The 22,750-nt window shown below is 37.7% G+C and overlaps 1 protein-coding gene across 5 annotated transcripts in view; it reads right to left on the minus strand.

The window, feature by feature from the left end:
• Positions 1-22,750, minus strand: part of RNGTT (RNA guanylyltransferase and 5'-phosphatase) — a 185,938-nt gene that overhangs the window by 141,686 nt on the left and 21,502 nt on the right. For 3 of the 5 annotated variants that reach the window (XM_054722343.1, XM_054722345.1, XM_054722344.1), the window contains exons 7-10: positions 11,912-11,987; positions 9,787-9,929; positions 9,277-9,386; positions 8,034-8,135 (exon numbers count right to left, since the gene is read on the minus strand). In XM_054722343.1, coding sequence (XP_054578318.1) covers positions 8,034-8,135; positions 9,277-9,386; positions 9,787-9,929; positions 11,912-11,987 — 431 coding nt within the window. Of the gene's footprint in view, positions 1-8,033; positions 8,136-9,276; positions 9,387-9,786; positions 10,028-11,911; positions 11,988-22,750 lie in introns of all 5 variants that reach the window. The other 2 variants (XM_028132476.2, XM_008147934.3) reach the window with 1 other exon arrangement.

A 22,750-nucleotide genomic window follows, 5' to 3' on the forward strand; every position in this document is an offset into this window, starting at 1 on the left:
GCTTATGATGAACACTCTCCATCTCAAGATAGTTGTGAATGCTGGTTTAAACACTTTAAAACTGATGATTTCAATGTGAAAGAAAAAGAACGTCCAGGTCAACCGAAAAAGTTTGAAGACCAACAATTACAAGCAATATTGGATGAAGTGTGTCAAACTCAAAAACAACTTGCAGAAAGATTAAACGTTGCTCAGCAAACAATTTCCGATCATTTACAAGCAATGAGAAAGATTTTAAAGGAAGGAAAAAGACAAACTGAACAAAAGACAAATGGAAAACCGAAAAGTCATCAGTAAAATGTTGCTTCAACGGCACAAAAGAAAGTCTTTTTTGCATCCAATTGTGACTGGTGATGAAAGTGGATTTATTTTGAGAATCCCAAATGCACAAAATCATGGGTTGATCCAGGTCAACCATCAACATCGACTGCAAGGCCAAATCGCTTCGGAAAGAAGACAATGCTCTGCAATTGGTGGGATCAGGAAGGTGTGGTGTATTATCAGCTTCTAAAACCTGGTGAAACCATTAATACTGATCGCTACCGACAACAAATAATCAATTTGAACCACGCTTTGATTGTGAAACCACCAGAATGGGCCAGAAAACACAGCAAAGTAATTTTGCTTCATGATGATGCACCATGACACTTCAAAACCAGTTAAAGACACGTTAAAAGATCTTGCCTGGGAAGTATTAACCCACCCGCTGTATTCACCAGACCTTGCTCCTTCAGATTACCACTTGCTCTGATCGATGGCACACGCACTTTGTGAGCAGCACTTCAAAACGTACGAAGAAGTAGAAAATTGGGTCTCTGAATAGTTTGCCTCAAAACAAGAAAAGTTCTATTGGGACAGTATCCACAAATTACCTGAAAGATGGGGGAAATGTGTAGCTAGCGATGGACATTACTTTGAATAAAGCACTTTTGATGTTTCTCTTGAAATTATTGTATTTTCTTTGATTTCAAAATCTGCCATTATTAACCGGTACACCTAGTACATGGTGTAATATATGTATATAGGGAGATAAGTATATGAAGGTGTAAATCAGTAGCTACCTTTTACTGAGTATCCACTGAATGCTAATTGCTCTTGATTACTTCATTTAATCCTTTTATAACAACTCTATGGAAATAACAGATCATCCCTACCTACTATAAATCCAAACAAACAAAAGTTCTTTCTTTTTTTTTTTTAATTTATCTGTATTGTTGAAAGTATTACAGAAGTTCCCTTTTTTCCCCCATTGACCCCCTCCCACCTCACACTCCCAACCCAGGCCTTCACCACACTAAAGTTCTTGCTTAAATCTCCCTAGCTTTAAATTCTGCCCTACTATATCCTTTTTATTGAATTATGTGTTTTTTATTTTGCTAAATGGTTTATATTTTTGTTTAGAAAGTAAATGTGACATAGAGTTGTAATTTTTTACATTTCAAAGTTTTCATAACCACAATAAGTGTTTCCATTTATTTTATTCAAAGACATCAGCAGCTTTACACTGACTAATCCAATTCAATCAGTATACTGAGTGCCTACCATGTGGCAGGCATTATTCTAGGCAATGGGGTCATAGTGGTTAAAAAGACAAAATTCCCAGCCCTCAAAAGGAGCTTACTTTCATATGGTTATCAATTCATTAAAGGCTTTTGCTTGTCTATTACAAATTATTCCTATAGCCTTCCATTTTTCCTATGTCAAACAAAGTCTGAGTTATTATTGTTTATTTCACTATTTGCATTACAATAGTTATAAAAAACAATTTGGTTTTTAACTTAATGATTCAGAAACAGCTGAAATTAAATATATACTATCTAATCTCTAGATTAAAAAGAAAAATTAAATCAATTTGTGAGATTAACTAGATTAATTCTAAAATTTCTACGTGGCTCTAAATCTTCACCACTTTCACATGGAAGCTGAATTCATTTTGAATGAGTGGATTTTGAAGATTGATCATTTCTTCTTTTTTTATGAAAGGTGATTTATTCTTTATATATATATATATATTATTTATTATTTTTTTTTTTTTTTTTACTGATTTCAGAGAGGAAGGGAAAGGGAAAGAGAGAGAGAAGCATCAGTGATGAGAGAGAATCCTTGATCAGCTGCCTACTGAATGCCCCCTACCTGGGCGTATGCTCTGATGGGAAATCAACCGTGTCCTCCTGTTTCACAGGTGGATGCTCAACCACTTGGCCACACCAGCCGGGCTGACAGTTTCTTTTTACTGCATGACAAAGCCTACCAATAAACTAAGTACATAGAGAAATTCTATCATAAAAGTCCTAATTATCTTTACCCAGAATATTCTACAGAATCTGTGAAAAAGCAGTATTTCAAAATTGCAAGACAGTTCAATTCCAACTGTATCCGCAGTACCTTTATTATCACTTCTCCTGGTATTGCATTTACACCTATGAGGTCCCTCCTTCTGCATCTCCTCTATGACCAGTGTAGATTATCTTTCTAGATTCTATGAGTCAAGCTACATGTAGTTCCTAGATACAACAAACTGTATTTATGTTGTCTGATTAAGTATTGTATTCTTTCATATAATCACTTATTTTATTAGTCCCTCCCACAGTAATTTACTTATTCATTCACTCAGTCATTTATTCAATTACTCGTTACATATCTTTGTTGCAAGCAGGAAGCTCACCCATTCTTGAAAGGAGAGAAGAGAAAAATAAACAGTAGCTATCTTTTATAGGACCTAATGTATGCTAAGGAGTTTTCTAATTGCTTTAAATAAATTACCTCGTTTAAGCCTTTTACAACTTCATAAAAGTAACGGATTTTTCCCTATCCATATATATAAAAAAGCCTAAGAGACCGTCCGACCGTCCGACCGGTAGCTATGATGCGTAAGGACCACCAGGGGGCAGACACTCAACACAGGTGCTGCCGAGCTGTGGTGATTTGGCAGCTGCGGTTCTCGGGTGACGCACCCGGAACCAGAGAGCAGGGAGCCCAAATCCAGGTTGCGTCACCCAAGAACCACCCTCTCACAATCCAGGACACCTCAGGATATCAGAGAGCCGGTTTCAGCCCGATCCCCACAGGCCAGGCCGAGGGACCCCACTGGTGCACCGGGCCTCTAATCTTATATAAATGTTCTAGATACACAACCAAAAGGAAAGGTCTCTGATTCATTTTTAAGAGACTAGAATGATCTTCCTATCAAAACCACACAAATATAATATAAAAATTAGACCACTCACTTATAAACATAAATGCAAAACATATCACATTGAATCCAACATCATACTAGAAAAAAGATAGTTCAACATCAGAAAATCTATCAGTATACTATACTGAGTTAATAGATTATAGTGAAAACTCATGACTTATTTCAACAAATGCTAAAAATGCACATGATAAAATTCAATGATGATAAAAATTCTTAGCAAACCAGGAATACATAGTAATTTTCTTAACCAGATAAAGGCTATGTAGTAAAAACCTACAGCAAATAGCGTACTTAATATTAAAACTGAAAATCATTCCCATGGAAGTTAAAAATATGACAATACTCAATACCATATAATTCCACATTGTCTAGAAATCCTATTACCATAATACACAAGTAAGCATGCACACACACACACACACACACACACACACACACTAATTATGACTGAGTAAAAATATTTTCTGAATATATTTTCAGATAATATATTCTACATAGCAAATACAATAAATTCTATAGTCACACTATTAGAACTTACAAGAGGGTTCAGCAAGATTGCTAGTACAATATCAACATGCACAAATAATTAAGTGTCATACTAGAGTATGAAGCCATTTGCCATGGATGAGATGGTACATCCAAATTCAAAGTAATGAACATTCTTTGACTTCAGTAGGTACTAGATTTTTCCTCTTGAATTTCCAAAAAAAATAATTTCAAACTTTATTATACAGCCTCATTTCAGGACCACATGCAAACAATCAGTTAATTACAACATCAAAACATAGGTTCTTTTTTAAAAATTTAGCAAAAGACATGCCACATCTCTACACTGAAAATGACTTAAATAAGTGGAGGGAAATATCATGTTCCTAGGTTGGAACACTCAGTACTGTTAAATGACCATTTCCCCCAAACTGATCTCTAGATTTGAAGCAAATCAAATCAACATCTCACATAAATGTTTTACTCCCAGAATAAAGCACCCTAAAGACAGAGAGGGTATTCAAATAAATACTTGGAGTCTTCCTTTTGTTTTTGGTAGAGCAAGGTTTTGTGGTAAATGAGGTATTTCCATTATCAGTCAAACACATATTGGTTCAAATTACTTCAGTTAATCATTTAAGGGTCTAACAGTACTAAGACACAGAGAAAGGGGTATACAACATCACAGAAGGGAAAATAAACAAAAGGAAGATGGCAAAATACAAGTGACAAATATTGCAGACTTTATTATTTTCCCCAAGTTTGCCATGATCTCAGCCTTAGATACTATGGAGAAGGCAATATAGAAAGTAAAGAATATCCATAATATGAAACTCATCAGATCAAAACTCTGCCTCACCCCCAAATCCCCAAGCCATTTTGTAGTACAAAGCCTAGAGATAGGCACTTTCGTTCCTTACCTTTTTTTTCCCCCCACTCTTTCTCCACTTAAAGAAGTAGGTAATAAACCCATCTGTTAAAAGACATTGTAGCCCTAGCTGGTTTGGCTCAGTGTATAGAGCATTGGCCTGAAGAATGAAGGGTCCCAGGTTCAATTCCGGTCAAGGGCACATGCTTGTGTTGCGGGCTTGATCCCCAGTGTGGGGTGTGCAGGAGGCAGCCAATCAATAATTCTCTCTCATCAATGATGTTTCTATCTCTCTTTACCTCTGCCTTCCTCTCTGAAATCAATAAAATTATATGTAAAAAAAAGACACTGTTACATATCTATTAAAAATATACATCTCAACAAAACTCAACTTAGGCTAATCCTTACTACCAATTTAATAGATTCTGAAATTATAACCCTAAAAATTAAATATTATTTCAACATTCTGAAAATAAGCAGTGAAGTTAATTTTTACTTATTCTTCAAAAATACATATGCCCAGGGAGGAGGGCATAAAGAGGCAAGCCATTCATATTCTATATATCTGAATCTTTAACTGTATCTATCCATGCTTATAGATTCATCCATGTAGAATGAATACTCCTAGAAGAACATAAGGCAAACTTAAATTTTTAATTTTATTTCTCTATACTGTTTGAATTTTTTATCATACATTTTTGTTAGTTTTTTGAAGCTAGTTCACTTGTAAAGTAACTTCAAAACACTGTGAACAGCCCAGCCAGCGTGTCTCAGTGGTTGAGCATCAACCCATGCACCAAGAGGTCACTGGTTCGTTTCCTGGTCAGGGCACATGTCTGGGTTGCAGGCTCAATCCCAGTAGGGGGCATGCAGGAGGCAGCCAATCAATGTTTCTCTCTCATTGATGTTTCTATCTCTCTCCCTCTCCCTTCCTCTTCTCTAAAAAAGATCAATAAAAAAATATAAATGAATAAGTAAATACTGTGAACAAATGAACATCTATATGTAAATATGTAAAAAATATATGTAAGACATATTTGAACTCACTACACCAAGCATTAATATTAAAATAATAACTATACTCAAAAGAATAAGTAGTGATGATAAATCTTTAGGTGATAAAATGACTATTTTTATTTTCTTCTTTTTGTTATTTTCTGAATTTAATGAACATTGTTATCTACAAAATAAAATTTTAAAAAAGCTAAAAATTGCTAAGTTGAAGAGAAAGACTTTCCAACAAAGACAAATGAAATCAAAGAAAATATGATATATTCCCAACTGATAAAAATAAAATATAATTACTAGAAATCATATCATGTTGAAATATCATTATATTAATTATTATTATAATCAAGTTGTATCTGCCCCTCTCCATATCTCCATATGTATCTTTTTTTTTTTTAACCCTCACCTGAGGATATTTTTCCATTATTTTTAGAGAGAGTGGAAGGGATTGAGAAAGACAGAGAAAGAGAAAAATATCGATATGACAGAGAGACATCAACCCTGGGTCAACGCTCTATCCACTGAGCCAAATTGGCCAGGGCCACATGAATCTTTTAAGGTCACCACAAATTAAACGTAGATGAAGAAAGAATAATACAAAAAGTATAACTGCCACTTTGACATTCAAAAACTGCTCATAAAAATTAAATGCAATCTATATCATCTTCAAACTAACATCTAAAAATTAAAATATAAAAGCAGGATCTTAAAGATATATCTACATTCCCCTTTTTATTGCAGTATTCACAATAGCAAAGATATGAAAACAACCCAAGTGTCCATCAACAGATGAACAAAGAAGATATGGTATACAGCACCCCCCCTTTATCCAGGGGGGAATAGGTTCCAAGACCCCCTGTGGATGCCTGAAACCACGAATATTACCAAACCCTATATGTACTATGTTTTTTTCCTATATATACATACCTATGATAAAAGTTAATTTATAAATTAGACAGACATTAACAATAAATATTAATAAGATAGATAAATACTGTATATCACTTATATATGAAATCTAAGAAAGCCAAAATCATAGAAACAGATACTAATATGATGGCTACCAGAGGCTGAAAGGGTAATGGAAATGGAGAGATGTTGGTAAAATTCCAGTTGTAAGACAAATAAGTTCTGGTGATCTAATGTACAGCATGGTGGTTATAGTTTCTAATACTGTATAATACAGTTGCTAAGACAGTAAATCTTAAATTTTCTCACCACAAAAAAAAAAAATGGTGATTATGTTAAGTGATGGAGGTGTTAGCTAATGAATGATAGTAATCATTTTGCAATATATAAGTACATCAACTCAACATATTATATACTTTAAATTACCCAAGATATGTCCATTATACCTCAGTAAAGCTGGGGGAAAAACTAAAATATATGTGCATTCCTAATTATTATAAAACATTTTTCTCTGTTATGAAAAAGTTAATAGGACTTCTATATTAATATCTGAAAAATAATTATTTCAACTATCAATAACCAACTGCTAAATGAAGATTTACTAGATACATATAGATATCAAAGCTATAAAAATATGGGTTATAAAACAGAAAAAGTTAAATATTACTGAGGAAGCACAAAACTTATACTAATATTTTAAAATAATATTAGTATAACATTTTAAAATATTAAATATTAGTATATGAAATTCCTATATAAAATACAGGAATATGAAATTTGAAACTAAGCTTTGTTGTAAGAATACAACCTGAAGAGTATATAAAACTACAAAAAGAATTAGCAAGGATTAAAAGAAAATGAAAAACCTATTCAAAGAAACAAAATATAGAATGAATCAGGAAGAGCTGGTAATATTTAGATTATAAACTGACAGCACATCTGTTAATTTTTTTTGTTTTGTTTTGTTTTGTTTTTGTTAATCCTCAACCAAGGATATTATTCCACTGACTTTTAGAGGGGAAGGGAGGGGGAGAAACAGAGAGAGAGAGAAACATCAATATGAGAGAAGCATCGATTGGTTGTCCCCTGGCACATGCCCCATACCAGACCAGGGTTCAAGCCCTCAACTGAGGTACGTGCCCTTGATCAGAAACGAGCCCAGAACCCTTCAGTCCTCAGGCTGATGCTCTATCCACTGAGCCAAATCAGCTAGAGCGCATCTGTTAATTTTAGGGGTTCCCAGGAACCATTCAAGACAAGGTAGTGTACACAAGATATACCAAATAGCACAATATTATCAAGGGAAAAAACACTTTCAAACTTAAATTTGGTAGAGATTTATGTTAAACTAACAGAACTCTAAAAGCAAAAATTTAGCAGAATGAGAATATTACATAGCTAAGAATACTAGCAAAAGAAAAACTATCCAAAATTTGAAACATGCCTTATTTTGTTGTTCAATTCAGAAATTCACATTCCCCAATGTGTAAGCCTTCTCTAACAAAAAAGCAATTTTCTTCAAGCTTTAGGGCTATTTGTACGACTATTTTTAGAAGTAGAACTTACCGAGTACCATCTGCTTTCCAGCTTACTTTATATGGATTCTGCTCCAAAAGTTTAATATTTTGCTTGTCCATGGAAACAGGCTGTGCTCCAGGGAATCCAGACCTTAAAGAAGAACATTTTATTATTATGGCTGGTATCCATAGAAAGCAACATGTCTGAAACGAACCTCACGAGTCACACATTTATACAATGTTCTCCCTATCATGAAATTAATGTCAATTGGAAAAATATTACATTTCACAAGAATGCTAACAAAAGGTTATCATTTTCTCGACATTTTAGAACATAAGTTATCAAGATTCTAATTGCCACTACTATACCTATTGGGCTAATTTTTAAATATTAATATACATGATCTAAATAGTAAAACAGGTATGTTTACAAGTCTTAAATCAGTAAGAAGTTTTAATCTTGCTTTAGTTATGCTACATTATTCTAGACCCCATATTGCTCCATCATGACACTGCCAGCTTGACATAACTGTGCAGGGTTGGCAAGTTTCTCCCCCAAAAGATGCCCAGAAGTGACAAAACCGGAGAAATGTAGATCAAGATTAAAGGACTCTGGCAAGGGTTTAACATAACACTAAAATCAATATTATTTCATCATCATTTTCATCTTTTATTTAAAATTATTTCTAGGTGATTGATCTGTATGTACCAGTCAAAAAGTTACTTATTTTAGGAATTTTTGATAACCCTATTTCATCATTTTCCAGCTGTATTACAATTTTCTGCCTCAGACATCAACAATCAACAGAAATGTTCACAGACCAAGATCAGAGAGCAAGAGTTAAGAGCAGTGACCTCTCTCCTGAATCCTTTCCCATGAAACACCTGATAAATAATTTTCAAGTCATGGTAGGGGGCAGAACATATTTAAAGCTGATTCTCCCAGAAAAACTGAAATATGGGCACATTCAATTTTTATCTCTCCTCCCTTAATACAATAAGGGCAACCCAAACATTAATCTGCAACAGCACATTCAAACATACAAAACATTTTATACTAGAGAGTGACAACAGTAACTTTCTAATCCTTTAGGAAGACATGTGAGTCAACTAATTTTTGACTCAACTGTCTATTACACTGCTTGTCTTGAGAAAAACTCTTGAATTTTTGTAAGCACTCTATGTAAACATACAAATTTCAAGAAGCAAAGAAACTATGTTAATGTTTGCTTCAATGGTAAGTGTTGTAAAGTAAGAATAAATTTTATTTAAAACAGTAAAATATGTATTACCCTTCCCAGCCACAGAATTGACGACACTTCTGCTGTACTTCTCCTAACTTCGGTTGAGTTGTTACTTGAGTTACACCTCTAACCGTTACACCTTCCAAGAAAATAGCACCCTTAAAATAAAAGGAAAATGTTTTATTAGAGTTCAAATACATTTACGAAGAATAGACTGAGAGACAGAAAATTTTATAAAGCATTAGTAAAATTTTCACTAGATATTTAGTTGGAATTTCATAATACTTTGCAAAGAAATAGTAAATTCTCAGTCTAATGTGGAAGAGATCTTTGGTTTACCTAAGAAACAAAAACAGGATGAATTTATGTAACAAACTTTCCTTATACGAAAGGCAAGGAGTCATGGCTATCAAGAATCTTTATAAATAACTAGAATGAAATAACCTCTCATATCTAGTAAAAGAAACATAGTCAACATTCCATTTTCATAAATCTCATGATGATTCTCATAAATCTGACAAAGAAAAAGGTAAAGACTATAATATTTTTATTCATTACCAGTTTTAACCGTTCTTTTCTCCTTTTGCCAAAGGAGGCACTTGACCCAGGTTCTGGTTCCTTCTTTACATCCTCATCCTCATCTTCCTCTTCATCATCCTCAAAACACCAATCTGGCAATACAGGTGGGGCTGGTGCTTCCTCTATATCACCATAGCGACGAAAAAGTTCTTTCAAATAATCACCCTTATAAATTCCTGGTGGTCTCGCTTGAGCAAAAGTGGCAACTGCTGCTTCAATACTATGGAAAACAAACACCATGCAATTTCCTCACTATTCTCCATTTATGCAGATTTTTCAAAACCTACCTATAACAATAAGAGCATAATATGCTAATTAGACCAGATGTCCTTCCGGACATCCTTCGGAAGACCTTCCAGATGAAGCCAGGGCTGCGAGGGAAGCCTGGGTCCCAGGTGCCAGAGGGAAGCTGGTGACGGCAACCGGGGGAAGGAAGGCCTACACTTGCACAGATTTCGTGCATCGGGCCTCTAGTTTATTATATTTAAGGCACCATCGATTTATAATGGACAAATCAGTCCCTTAAGAGTGATTTATCTATTAAGACTCAATCTATTAAGGGACAATTCATTCTGAAACAGTCTGAACATAAGGTACATAGGTAATTCCTAACTCTAGAAGAAAATTGCAATGAGTGTATAGAAGAGACCTGCGTCAAGTCTGTGAAGAATTTAAACAACGCTTTAAAGGTTAAGGTCTCTGACTGAGGTTTCCTGAGTCTTAAGGAAAAATGTCCAAGAAATTTGAATAGCAGTATCAATAAAAGTAAAAAGCATGCTGGTTTTTCAGAAACTTTCAACAAACACAGGTAATATGAGCATAGGTCATCAGAGAAAGGTTAAGCATAGGCTGAATCTGACAGGATTCTGGGATTATTGTGTAGAGTAGTGATTTTCAACCCATGTGCCGTAAGAATTTTTAAAACATGCAAATACCTACTTAGTCAGGACAATGACATCTTTTCCCTTGGATTATTAAATTTAAAAAATGACAACAGCCAACACAACAATAGCCATTCAGTGTAAATGATTCAAAAGTATTCCTATCTTTTTCTCAGATCGGCAAAAAATGTATTTTTTGGTGTGCTGCAGAATTTTAGTCATTAGTTTGTGTGCCATGAGATGAAAAGGTTGAAAATCACTGGTATAGAACATCTGAAAGGCCAGAAAGGCTGCCCTAGAAGTGCATGCAGAAGAGAACACTGAGGATGCATGACAGAGAAATAAAATAAACAATCTGATGTGTACTTCTGCTGATTATATTCAGAGAAGGACCTACTGTGTGGAAGGCTTTATAACCAAAATAATAACCCTTAATCAGGAAATTCAGTTATTAATATCCCATCTCTCAGGAATTTTTGAGTAACTAAAGTTCTAATTTCTCACTATTTTAAAAGGTATTTCACTAATAATGGGTGCTCAATAAAAACATGCTGATTGGTTTAAATAAAGTAACACTGTCCCAAAAATAACTTCTCTACATAATCTTGTGTTTCCTAGTACTTAACAGCTATAAAAAGGTACTATTAAAAATTATAAAAAAACAACAGCAGGAACTTCCAAAAGTGAATATGAACACAAATATTGGAAGAATTTGTCTCTCATAAGAGAAAAGCATCTGGAAAAGGAAATACATAGAATAACGGGTCCATGAGCCCTCAACTAAAGTGCTACTTAGTAGGAAAACACCAATGAATGGTATTCTAAAGATTAACCGAACTAAAATGAAAACAAATTCAAATTATATTAATCATGACTTCACCAAAAATTTGGCAATATAAAGTGCTAAAACTAAAAAAATAAATAAAAAATGAATGAATGAGCCCAGCCAGGATGGTTCAGTTGGTTGAGCAATGTCCCATGCACCAAGAGGTTGCTGGTTCCATTCCTGGACAGGGTACCTGCCCAGGTTGCAGGCTCAACCCCCAGTAGGGAGCATGCAGGAGGCAGCCGATTGATGTTTCTTTTCAATGTTCCTAACTCTCTCTCTCTCTCTCCTTTCCTTTCTCTCTAAAAATATCAATAAAAAACATATTTTTTAAATCAATGAAATTTTTTTATCCATTACTAAATATGTCTCCTCCCATATTACAAGAAACAAATACCTCCAATCCATTTTCTCCACCAAAAAGGCACATATGAGGAAACCGGTACGATTGAAGCCATGGGTACAATGAACACCTAGAAAATAAAGTAGCATTGTTTTAAAATTAAAATCACTTAAGAGGCCACATTTTACTTTAAAACTCCAATCTGCAATCAAAACATTTCAATTTTTGTAAAATAACTACATTTTTAAAAACTCAGCCCTCTCTTATAATTACTAATTTGTCAGTTAATTACTAACTTGTCAGTTGAAGTTGTTTAGAATCTAATTTATAGCACTAGCTAGAAGTTTAAGTGGAATGCATATTGATTTATTATAAGGTATTGATTAGTTGCAAATTGTCTCTAAGATCTAAAAACTTCTCTTAAAAGATTGCAAGCATTTTAAATAAGGAGGTATTTTCATCAAGCACACAACTCTAAGGGGACACACACACACACACCTGACTGAATACAGAAAATAACTGATAGATATACACTAAAAATAAAACTACTTTGAAGTTCTCTAGAAACTATCTGACTGTATCTTTATATTACTTTATAATCTTTCAAGAAAACTTTTAGAAGAAAACCTGAGGAAAAAACACTTTTTCTTTTTCTTAAACCTTTTTTCAGGACATATTTGAGATCAGTGTGATCCTACCTCTATGTTCTGAAAATGAGCTTCATAAATTCTAAAAATAATTGCATTTTTAAGTCATTTTAACTACTTTGAAAACGTAATAATAACAGGTTGATGGATGTTACCAACATGACAACTTTACTGCCAGGGTTAACTCACTCTGCTACAAACCTCAAAATAAAGGCATTTCTGTATTTTCTGTTTAATGGTAGGCTATCCAGATATTTAAGACTATGTTTTTTATTTTTAAAATATATTTTTATTGATTTCAGAGAGGAAGGGAGAGGGAGAAAGAGATAGAAACATCAATGATAAGAAAGGATCATTGATCGGTTGCCTCCTGCATGCCCCCTACTGGATATCAAGTCTGCAACCAGGGCATGTGACCTGACCAGGAATCAAATCGTGACCTTCTGGTTCATAGATCGCTGCTCAATCACTGAGTCACAGCAACCAAGGTATGTCTTTCTTTTTAATGTTACTTTTTACAAACTAATCTTCTCCGTGTATACAAAGCATCCTGTGACTTAGTCAATGGCCCTGGCGGGGTAGCTCAGTTAGTTGGAATGTCATCCTGTACACCAAAAGATTCCTGGTTTAATTCCTGGTCAGGACCCATACAGGAGGCAACCGGTCTATGTTTCTCTCATATCTATTGTCCTTTCTCTCTTCCTCTTCCTAAAAATCAATGAAAACATATCCCTGAATGAGAAATTTTTTTTAAAGTTAGTCAATAAACAATGCTCAATAAACAAGGATACAAAGGAACTGAAGACAGTAGGAGAAATTTGTACAAATGTAAATTTATGAATCAAAAATAGCACATACAGCAAACTTTAAATGAATGAGAATGGCTACAGCATGGAAGAGGATAAGAAAGTAATGCCAAATGCAGTTGGAGACAGCGAGAGGATCAAAATCCTGAAGAAATTTTTGCATCATACTGAAGAAATAATAAGGGCAATGGGGCGATATTAGAGAATTTTAAGCATGGCAATAAAATTATCAAGTTTCAGATAATCCACTCCAATGGTAGCTCAACAGAAGATATAGAGAAAGCAACAATGAAGCAAGAAAACCAATAAGGAAGACATCTCAGTAGTTAATGTGTGAGACAAGGTCTGAGTTACACAGGTCATACTGATATGGATAAGGAGGAAAGACAGAATGAAGACACATTTAAGGTAGAATCTGCATTCTGAGGGGTAAATGACTGTCAATATTGAGAGAAAAGATTTTAAAGGAGTCTCTGTTTCCTGACTTGGGTGACTAATTGGGCAGTGGTACCATTTACTAGGTTAGGAAGTACAGGAGTTTACATCATCCTACAGCCAAGGCAATGAGTAAGTACATACAGTTGGGCATGCTGCGTTTAAGGTTCTTATGGGACTAAGGAATATTTGTAAATAATGGTAAAGAGCTTCACAGAGAGGTCTGGCTAGAGCTATAGATTCAAGAATAAACAATATATAGTCAACTGTGGAAGGGGTCTATGTTGTGGATAAGATTGTTAAGAATAGGTATAAGAGAAGAAAATTAAGGATTAAATATGAAGAAAACCAACCTTTCAAGAATAAGTGGGGGGTGGGGAGCAACAATAAACAAAGACTAAAAATTAACTGTTATGGTGTCAGAAAACAAAGAAAAAATAAAGATTCAAGACATTAGAGTTTGGTGGTTTAAATGTCACATAATGATTAGAACTCAAAGTCGTGATTCAAGAGTGCAGAGGCAGGACTCCAGATTGCAAGAAAGTGAATAAGAATAAATAAATTTAAGTATCAATCTTTCAAAAAGTCAGGAGAAGGAGAAATATACAACAGAAAGAAAGGTATAATTTGGGGAGTTTGGGGGCTTTTTTGCAGAAATGGTAGTATCTATAATAATAAAAGCATAATATGCTAATTAGACCGGACAGCCGAACGTCCTTCCAGACAAAGCCGCAGTGGCTGCAAGGGCCGAGGGCCAAGGGCAGGCAGCCATGGCGGCCGGCAGCGGCAGCAGCAGCGGGATGATGGGGGCGGCGCCTTTCCGTTTGGCCCAGTCGCCTCCTACAGAGGGAGGCCAGACTGTGGTTTAGGCCCGCTCGCCACAGAAGCAGGCCTAAGCCATCAGTAGGACATCCCCTGAGAGCTCCCAGACTGTGAGAGGGGCAAGCTGGGCTGAGGGACCCACCCCCAGTGCACGAATTTTCATGCACCTGGCCTCTAGTTTAATATGAGAGGCTTAAATATGTTTACAAACTGAAAGGACCTAGTTAAATCAAAGAGGTTGACAATATAGAGAACAAGCTCATAACTGAAATGAATTTTCTGAAGGGAAAAAATAAAGAGATCAGCCCTGAATAGAAGAAGAACCCTCTTAGAAGTAAATGGCTATAATAATGAAATTCTATAAATTCCATCATCCTCCACTGCTTTGTAAGAGGAGTATTCAAAAAAGTTACAATAACATTAGCTGTAAACAGACTTTTATTCAACATGTATCTTAACTCAGCATGTAAATTTCCCTTCTGCTTTATATTTCAGACCAGTTTAAGCAGCAAACATTCTAACTTGAGGTATGTTCTCACCTAAACCACTACTGTTTTTGCATCTAAGTTTTACTCAAGAAAGATTAAATATTTTTTTATGAACAGGAAATAAAAGAATAATTGCCAATTAAATGATTAAGTCATGTGACAATATATAATTTAAGAAAGTACAATTGCTCTTTTAATATTCTTTGTTGTGAAAATACATATAAAGTTTTAGTGTTACTGACAAATCTCTACCTGCCAAAAAGGAAGATTATGCATTTAATGTAAAATAATTCCTTTATTTGAGTATGCTACAAGCTTAGTCTGATATGTCTTGTTAAAAAGATTTTAGCCCTGGCTGGGTAGCTCAGTTGCTTGGAGCATTGTCCCGTGCAACAAAAGGTTACAGGTTCAATTTCCTAGTCAGTCACGTTGGGGAGGCAATTGGCAGATGTTTCTCTCTCACACTGATGTTTCTCTATCTCTCCCTATCTATCTCTAGAAGTCAATGAAAACATCCTTGGTTGAGGATTTTAAAAAAGAAAAGATTTCTGTTTTCCTCAGTTCATTATGAGAATAGGTCCATCTAGTGGCAAGTAAAAAGCACAGTTTAAAATCTAAAGATTAGCTCACTGTTAACTATTTCAAATTAATTTCTTATTCAATTTGTCTTCATTTTCTAGGTAAGCTAAGAATCCTACCTAATAATAGACAAATATGCAAATTGACCATGCCTCCTACACACCCACAAGCCACGCCCACCATCCGATCAGAGCGAGTATGCAAATTAACCCAAACCAAGATGGCTACAGCCACAGAGAGCAAGGTTTCCTAGGTAACAGAGGAAGCCAAGCTTTCCGCCTGCCCTTGCCAGGCCTAAGCCTCCACTCAAGCTACAAAGTTTCAATTATAGAAGGTAAACAAATTCAAACAAATGGCGGCAGAACGGAGCTTGAGAGAGCAGGCCAGGGTTGCCGCCGGCAACAGGGGAAGCAAAGCTTTCTGCACACCCTGGCTGGGCCCACCCGCTTAAGGCAACAAAGTTTCAATTATAACCCCAACACAAATGGCTACCGGCCTCGGAGGGAGCCCCAGGCTTGGCTCTGCTCCAGGCTACAAAGTTTCAATTGTAGAAGGAAAATAAATTCCAGATACCAGGGCCTTCACTTGAGTTGCCAGCGGGCGTGGCCCACCTGCAAACCACCACAGGCCCCTCGCTCAGGCCACCCCACACCCCAAGGGAACCCCCACCTGATCCGGGACGCCCTTCAGGGCAAACCAGCTGGCCCCCACCCCTGTACCAGGCCTCTATCCTATCTAATAAAAGAGTAATATGCAGATTGATCATCACTGCAACACACAATATAGCTGCCCCCATGTGGTCAAAGATCCTGCCCCCATGTGGACACAAGATGGCCACCACAAGATGGCCAGCAGGAGAGGGCAGTTGGGAGGCACCCAGCCTGCAAAGGAGGGCAGTTGAGAAGGACCAGGCCTGCAAGGAAGGGTAGTTGGAGGTGATCAACCCTGCAGGAGAGGGCAGTTAGGGGTAACCAGGCCGACAGAGGAGGGAAGCTGGGGGCAAACAGGCTGGCAGCAGAGTAGTTAGGGGGTGATCAGGCTGGCAGGCAGAAGCGGTTAGGAGCAATCAGGAAGGCAGGCAGGCAAGCAGTTGGGAGCCAGCAGTCCTGGATTGTGAGAGGGATGTCCGACTGCCCGTTTAGGCCCGATCCCATCGGGATCGGCCCTAAACGGGCAGTCGGACATCCCTCGAGGGGTCCCAGATTGGAGAGGGTACAGGCTGGGCTGAGGGACAACCCCCTCCGTGCACGAATTTCGTGCACCAGGCCTCTAGTAATGAAATAAATGTATAGAGCATTTCCAAAATTACTAACACTAATCTACATATTAAGGGAAAACTGTTGTTTTTTTTAAATCAAATCAAGAGAAGAAACAATCTCCCCAACAAAAGGAGAAAAAGAATATACGTAATGAATATATAAGTATAAATTAGAAAGAGGTGACTTATAAAGGACTAGTAGCAATATATCTTTAAATAAAGCCTGATCTCAATATACACAATTTCCTTTCTATCTCAATAGTAAAATACTGTAAATTATTTTTTTTAGAATCAAAAAACTTATCTGATCAGTCTAAATCAGTGGTTTTCCACTGGAGGACTTTTGTTCCATCCCCCACCCCATCCAAGAACACCTGACAATATCAGGAGACATTTTTAATTGTCACAACTAGCAGGGGATAAGGCCAATGATTCTGTTAAACATCCTACAATGCACAGGAGAGTCCCCAAAAATAAAGCATTATCCAGTACAAAGTGTCAATAGTTCTGAGATTGAGACCTGATCCAAATGAGCAACAAAAATGAAAACATTAAAAAGAAACAAATAATTAAAAACTTGTAATGTGTCAAGTTATCTTAATTGTATTTAATAAAAAGATTTTTACGTAAATAACCGTGTGCTACTCATGAAAATACATATTCAAAGCTATCACATGTATTTATAACTAGAAACATGAAAAGTAATTACAGGCATTAAGCTCTATATCTATTATGCATAGTCTACCATTTACCAAGAAATCGGGTGCTTCTCTTAACACAAAACAGATTTTTTAATTTCTCCAGCTCACCAATTTCTTATTCTAAAAGTAACTATTTTTATTTCTGTACATGCAAACAAATGCACTATAGCTACATAATCTCATTTGTAATTATAATTTCAAAACAGCTCTAAAAAAATAAGATTTTTGGAAAATTGGGGACAAAACTTAACCTGAACTGATGTGACATTACTTATAGTCTATTTGTTCCACTTGGTGTGAATATTTATATGTTTAACTGCAAAAATGTTAGTTTAAAAGCTGTCTAACACCAAAACGGTCTCTAAATACTATTTTCCACTAAAAAGAACTCGGAACACAGGCCTCTTAAAGAAATAACAGATTCCACATCTAGAAAACATCTTGTGCCAGAAAATAATGAAACCATCGATGAGGTGATACCAAAAGGATACAGAAACCAACTTAAAGGGGCTCCCACTGGCCTAGCAGAAAGCAATCTATATATATAAAAGGCTAAGTGACCGACCGTCCAACTGTCCGACCAGCTGGCACATATGACACCCACTGGCAATTTAAAAATAAACATTGACTCGCGTATGCGCTATACATATAAAGCTCTCACTGGTGCCAGTGTAGACAGAGTAGGAATATTCTTACCTGAACCATTTTCGGACATGGTCAGTTATATGTTGCTTTCTCTCAAGTTCAAAAGGGCATGTGACATTAGTAAGTTATAAGTACTTCATCACAAGGGAAATTAGTCAAGCACTCTGAAAGTGTTTTTCCTCTTAAGGTGGTATACAGGGAGATATAAGAATAAGTTTAATCAATTTATCAGTCATTGTTTTTATCAATGTTGTTTTTATATCATGTTTGTGTTGTTTTTATATCGTCTTTGTTGTTATATCATGTTGTTATTGTTTATTTATTAATCAATTTATATATTATTTCCACATACATTTTACTAATTTTCTTTCATCTCTGACACTTCTATTATAGAGAAAGGGCGAATAGCGACATTAAAATATTTCTTCTAATTAATTTCCTTTCAATGTGCACAAATATGTGCACCGGAGCCTCTGGTATAGACATAAGAATAAATGTTGAGCTGAAACCGGTTTGGCTCAGTGGATAAGAGCGTTGGTCTGCGGACTCAGGGATCCCAGGTTCAATTCCGGTCGGGGGCATGTACATTCGTTGCGGGCACATCCCCGGTGGGGGGTGTGCAGGAGGCAGCTGGTCGATGTTTCTCTCTCATCGATGTTTCTAGCTCTCTGTCCCTCTCCCTTCCTCTCTGTAAAAAATCAATAAAAATATATTTTAAAAAAAAAGAATAAATGTTGACAGCAACTAATTTAAATACATCAACTATATAAAAAATACAGTTCATACAGATTCTCAAAAAAAAAAAATTAATCAGCACTGCTGGACATTGCTGAGATGTCAACTCACTATTCTGAAAATTAAGAAATAAAAGGAAAGAATTAAATATTTAACTTGCCTTTCCTGTACAAACTGCATTTCAGGATAACCAAAGAATAGTTCCTTACTAAAGAATTCCAGTTAATACATGAATGAGAGAATGAGAAAAATCATTTTGCAACTCCTAGTGAAAGATTGGATTAAGGCAACAATCAGCAATGAATACTAAAATTATCCGGAAAAAGAAAGATGAAGAACTTTACAACAAGAGGAATCAAGCTGCTGCCACCTGAACCCACTTATTCATCTTAGTACCACTAAAAGTGAGACAACCAAACATCATGTGTTTCCAGTAGTGGCTTGTAAGAAAATAATACAATATATTCTATGAAGTATTCTTGTCTAGAACCCTAAAACTGAATACAATTATGTCTATAGATTTAACTACCAATTTATATGACAAAGAGGAGATAAATAAACAAGTTAACTGACACCATGAGGAAGCAATAGGTAAATCCAGATTATGGAATACTAGAGACCCAGTGGGGTCCCTTGGCCTAGCCTGTGGGATCGGACCAAAACCGTCTCTCCAACATCCCCCAAGGGGTCCTGGATTGCGAGAGGGCACAGGCCAGGCGGAGGGACCCCATCAGTGCACAATCGGGGCTGGGGAGAGACACGAGAGGTTGGCCAGCCAGGGAGGGACCATGGGAGGACTCCAGGGCGTGTCCGGCCCCTCTCACTCAGTACCGATAGACCGGACCCCAGCAGCAAGCTAACCTACCGGTCAGAGCGTCGGCCTCCTGGTGGTCAGTGCACATCATAATGACTGGTCTACCAGTCGACTGTAACCCAGTGATGGGCAACCTTTTGAGCTTGGTGTGTCAAACTTCACCAAAAAACTGAGCATAACTCGGGTAGTGTGTCACTTTGAGGGAAAAACATTATTTCGCAAATGTTTCATCCTCAGGAGCAGCAAATGTTTCATCCTCGGCATGCGGCCGCCTCAGCAGCCGCGTGTCATCAGAAATGGCTATGCGTGTCAGTGCTGACACGCGTGTCATAGGTTCGCCATCACTGGTCTACCTTCTAGTGATCAGTGCACGTCATAGAGAGCAGTTGAGCAACCTTAGCATATCATCATTAGCATATTACTCTTTGATTGGTTGAAAAGACAACCAGATGACTGGACACTTAGCATATTAGGCCTTTATTATATACTAGAGGCCCGGTGCATGAAATTCGTGCACGGAGGGGGGTTGCCCCTCAGCCCAGCCTGTACCCTCTCCAATCTGGGACACCTCGAAGGATGTCCAACTGCCCGGTGGGATCAGGCCTAAACGGGCAGTCGGACATCCCTCTCACAATCCAGGACTGCTGGCTCCCAACTGCTTGCCTGCCTGCCTTCCTGATTGCTCCTAACCGCTTCTGCCTGCCAGCCTGATCACCCCCTAACCACTCTGCTGCCAGCCTGTTTGCCCCCAACTTCCCTCCTCTGCCGGCCTGGTTACCCCTAACTGCCCTCTCCTGCAGGGTTGATCACCTCCAACTGCTCTCCCTTGCAGGCCTGGTCCTTCTCAACTGCCCTCCCTTGCAGGCCAGGTGCCTCCCAACTGCCCTCTCCTGCTGGCCATCTTGTGTCCACATGGGGGCAGGATCTTTGACCACATGGGGGCAGCTATATTGTGTGTTGCAGTGATGATCAATCTGCATATTACTCTTTTATTAGATAGGATAGAGGCCTGGTACAGGGGTGGGGGCCAGCTGGTTTGCCCTGAAGGGCGTCCCGGATCAGGTGGGGGTTCCCTTGGGGTGTGGGGTGGCCTGAGCGAGGGGCCTGTGGTGGTTTGCAGGTGGGCCACGCCCGCTGGCAACGCAAGTGGAGGCCCTGGTATCTAGAATTTATTTTCCTTCTACAATTGAAACTTTGTAGCCTGGAGCAGAGCCAAGCCTGGGGCTCCCTCTGAGGCCGGTAGCCATTTGTGTTGGGGTTATAATTGAAACTTTGTTGCCTTAAGCGGGTGGGCCCGGCCATGGTGTGCAGAAAGCTTTGCTTCCCCTGTTGCCGGCGGCAACCCTGGCCTGCTCTCTCAAGCTCCGTTCTGCCGCCATTTGTTTGAATTTGTTTACCTTCTATAATTGAAACTTTGTAGCTTGAGTGGAGGCTTAGGCCTGGCAAGGGCAGGCGGAAAGCTTGGCTTCCTCTGTTACCTAGGAAACCTTGCTCTCTGTGGCTGTAGCCATCTTGGTTTAATTTGCATACTCGCTCTGATTGGATGGTGGGCGTGGCTTGTGGCCGTGGCTTGTGGGTGTGTCAGAGGTATGATCAATTTGCATATTTGTCTATTATTAGATAGGACTAGAGGCCCGGTGCACAAATTCGTGCCCGGATGGGATCCCTCTGGGTGGCCTGCAGGGATCAGGCCGAAACCTGCAGCCCAACACCACCTGAGCTCCTACCTGCTGCTCCTCTCATCCTGGCCCCACTGTGCCTGCTGCGGGCTCGTGCCCAATCAGTCTTGATCGCCATGAGCCCTGTGGTCTGGTGCCCTCCCAAGGGGAGTGGCCTATGGAAAAGGGCTGAAACTGGCTCTCCGACATCCCCCAAGTGGTCCCGGATTGCGAGAGGGTTGCAGGCCAGGCTGAGGGACCCCACTGGAGTAAGATCGAGCTGGGGAGGGACCACGGGAGGGCTCCAGGGTGTGTCCAGCCCATCTCACTCAGCCCCAATTGGCCGGTCCCCAGCAGCAAGCTAACCTAACAGTCGGAGCATCTGCCCCCTGGTGGTCAGTGCACATCATAGCAACTGGTTGACCAGTGACAGTCTGCCCCCTGGTGGTCAGTGCACGTCATAGTGAGTGGTTGAGCAGCCTTAGCATATAATTAGCATATTACGCTTTGATTGGTTGTTCAGTTGTTCTGCCGTTCGGTCTATTTGCATATTACCCTTTTATTATATAGTAAGATTTTACAGGACAAACAACCTGATTCTCCAACAAATTGATGGCATTAAAAAAAGAGAATCAAAGAGGCAAGAGACATAACTACAAAGTGCAATATATAGATACTGTTGGAGCTTGGTTTGAAAATCTAACTTGAAAAAAAAAAACATTTTTTACATAATTGAGGAAACCTACAAATGGACTGGGCTTTAGATGACATTAAGGATTTTTTTATTATTCTCTTTGGGATAACTTCATGGTGATTACATAAAAACCAAAAATCCTTATCAGTTAGAAATGCATACTGAAACATTTTTAGTGAAATGGTATACCTCTGGTTTGCTTTAAAATACTCAAAAAATTTGTTAGGCAAGGAAAGGAAAGATGAAAAATTCAGCAAAATAATTACTGAAGCTGCATGATAGATACATGGGATTCCATTTTACTATTCTCCTTACTTTTGACATATCTTCGAACTTCCATAATAAATAAATTAGGAGGTACTGTCCCTAGGGGAGGTAACATGGTACAAATTTGAAACATCTGGCCCCAAGGGTTTCAGATAAGGGATTATAAAGCTGTAGTTCTATAGATCCAAAAATGTTTCAGGCTTCTGTGTATTTTAAGAACTTTACATATCCACTAAGCCTACAGCATTATCCCACAAATAGTCTAACTGAATGAATTAACAATTACACCAGCTAATTTAAAAATTATTTTTTTAAAAGAATAGCTTTGAAAATAAATGAGTTTA

Source organism: Eptesicus fuscus, chromosome 10 (assembly GCF_027574615.1).
Source record: "Eptesicus fuscus isolate TK198812 chromosome 10, DD_ASM_mEF_20220401, whole genome shotgun sequence".
Lineage (NCBI taxonomy): Eukaryota > Metazoa > Chordata > Mammalia > Chiroptera > Vespertilionidae > Eptesicus > Eptesicus fuscus.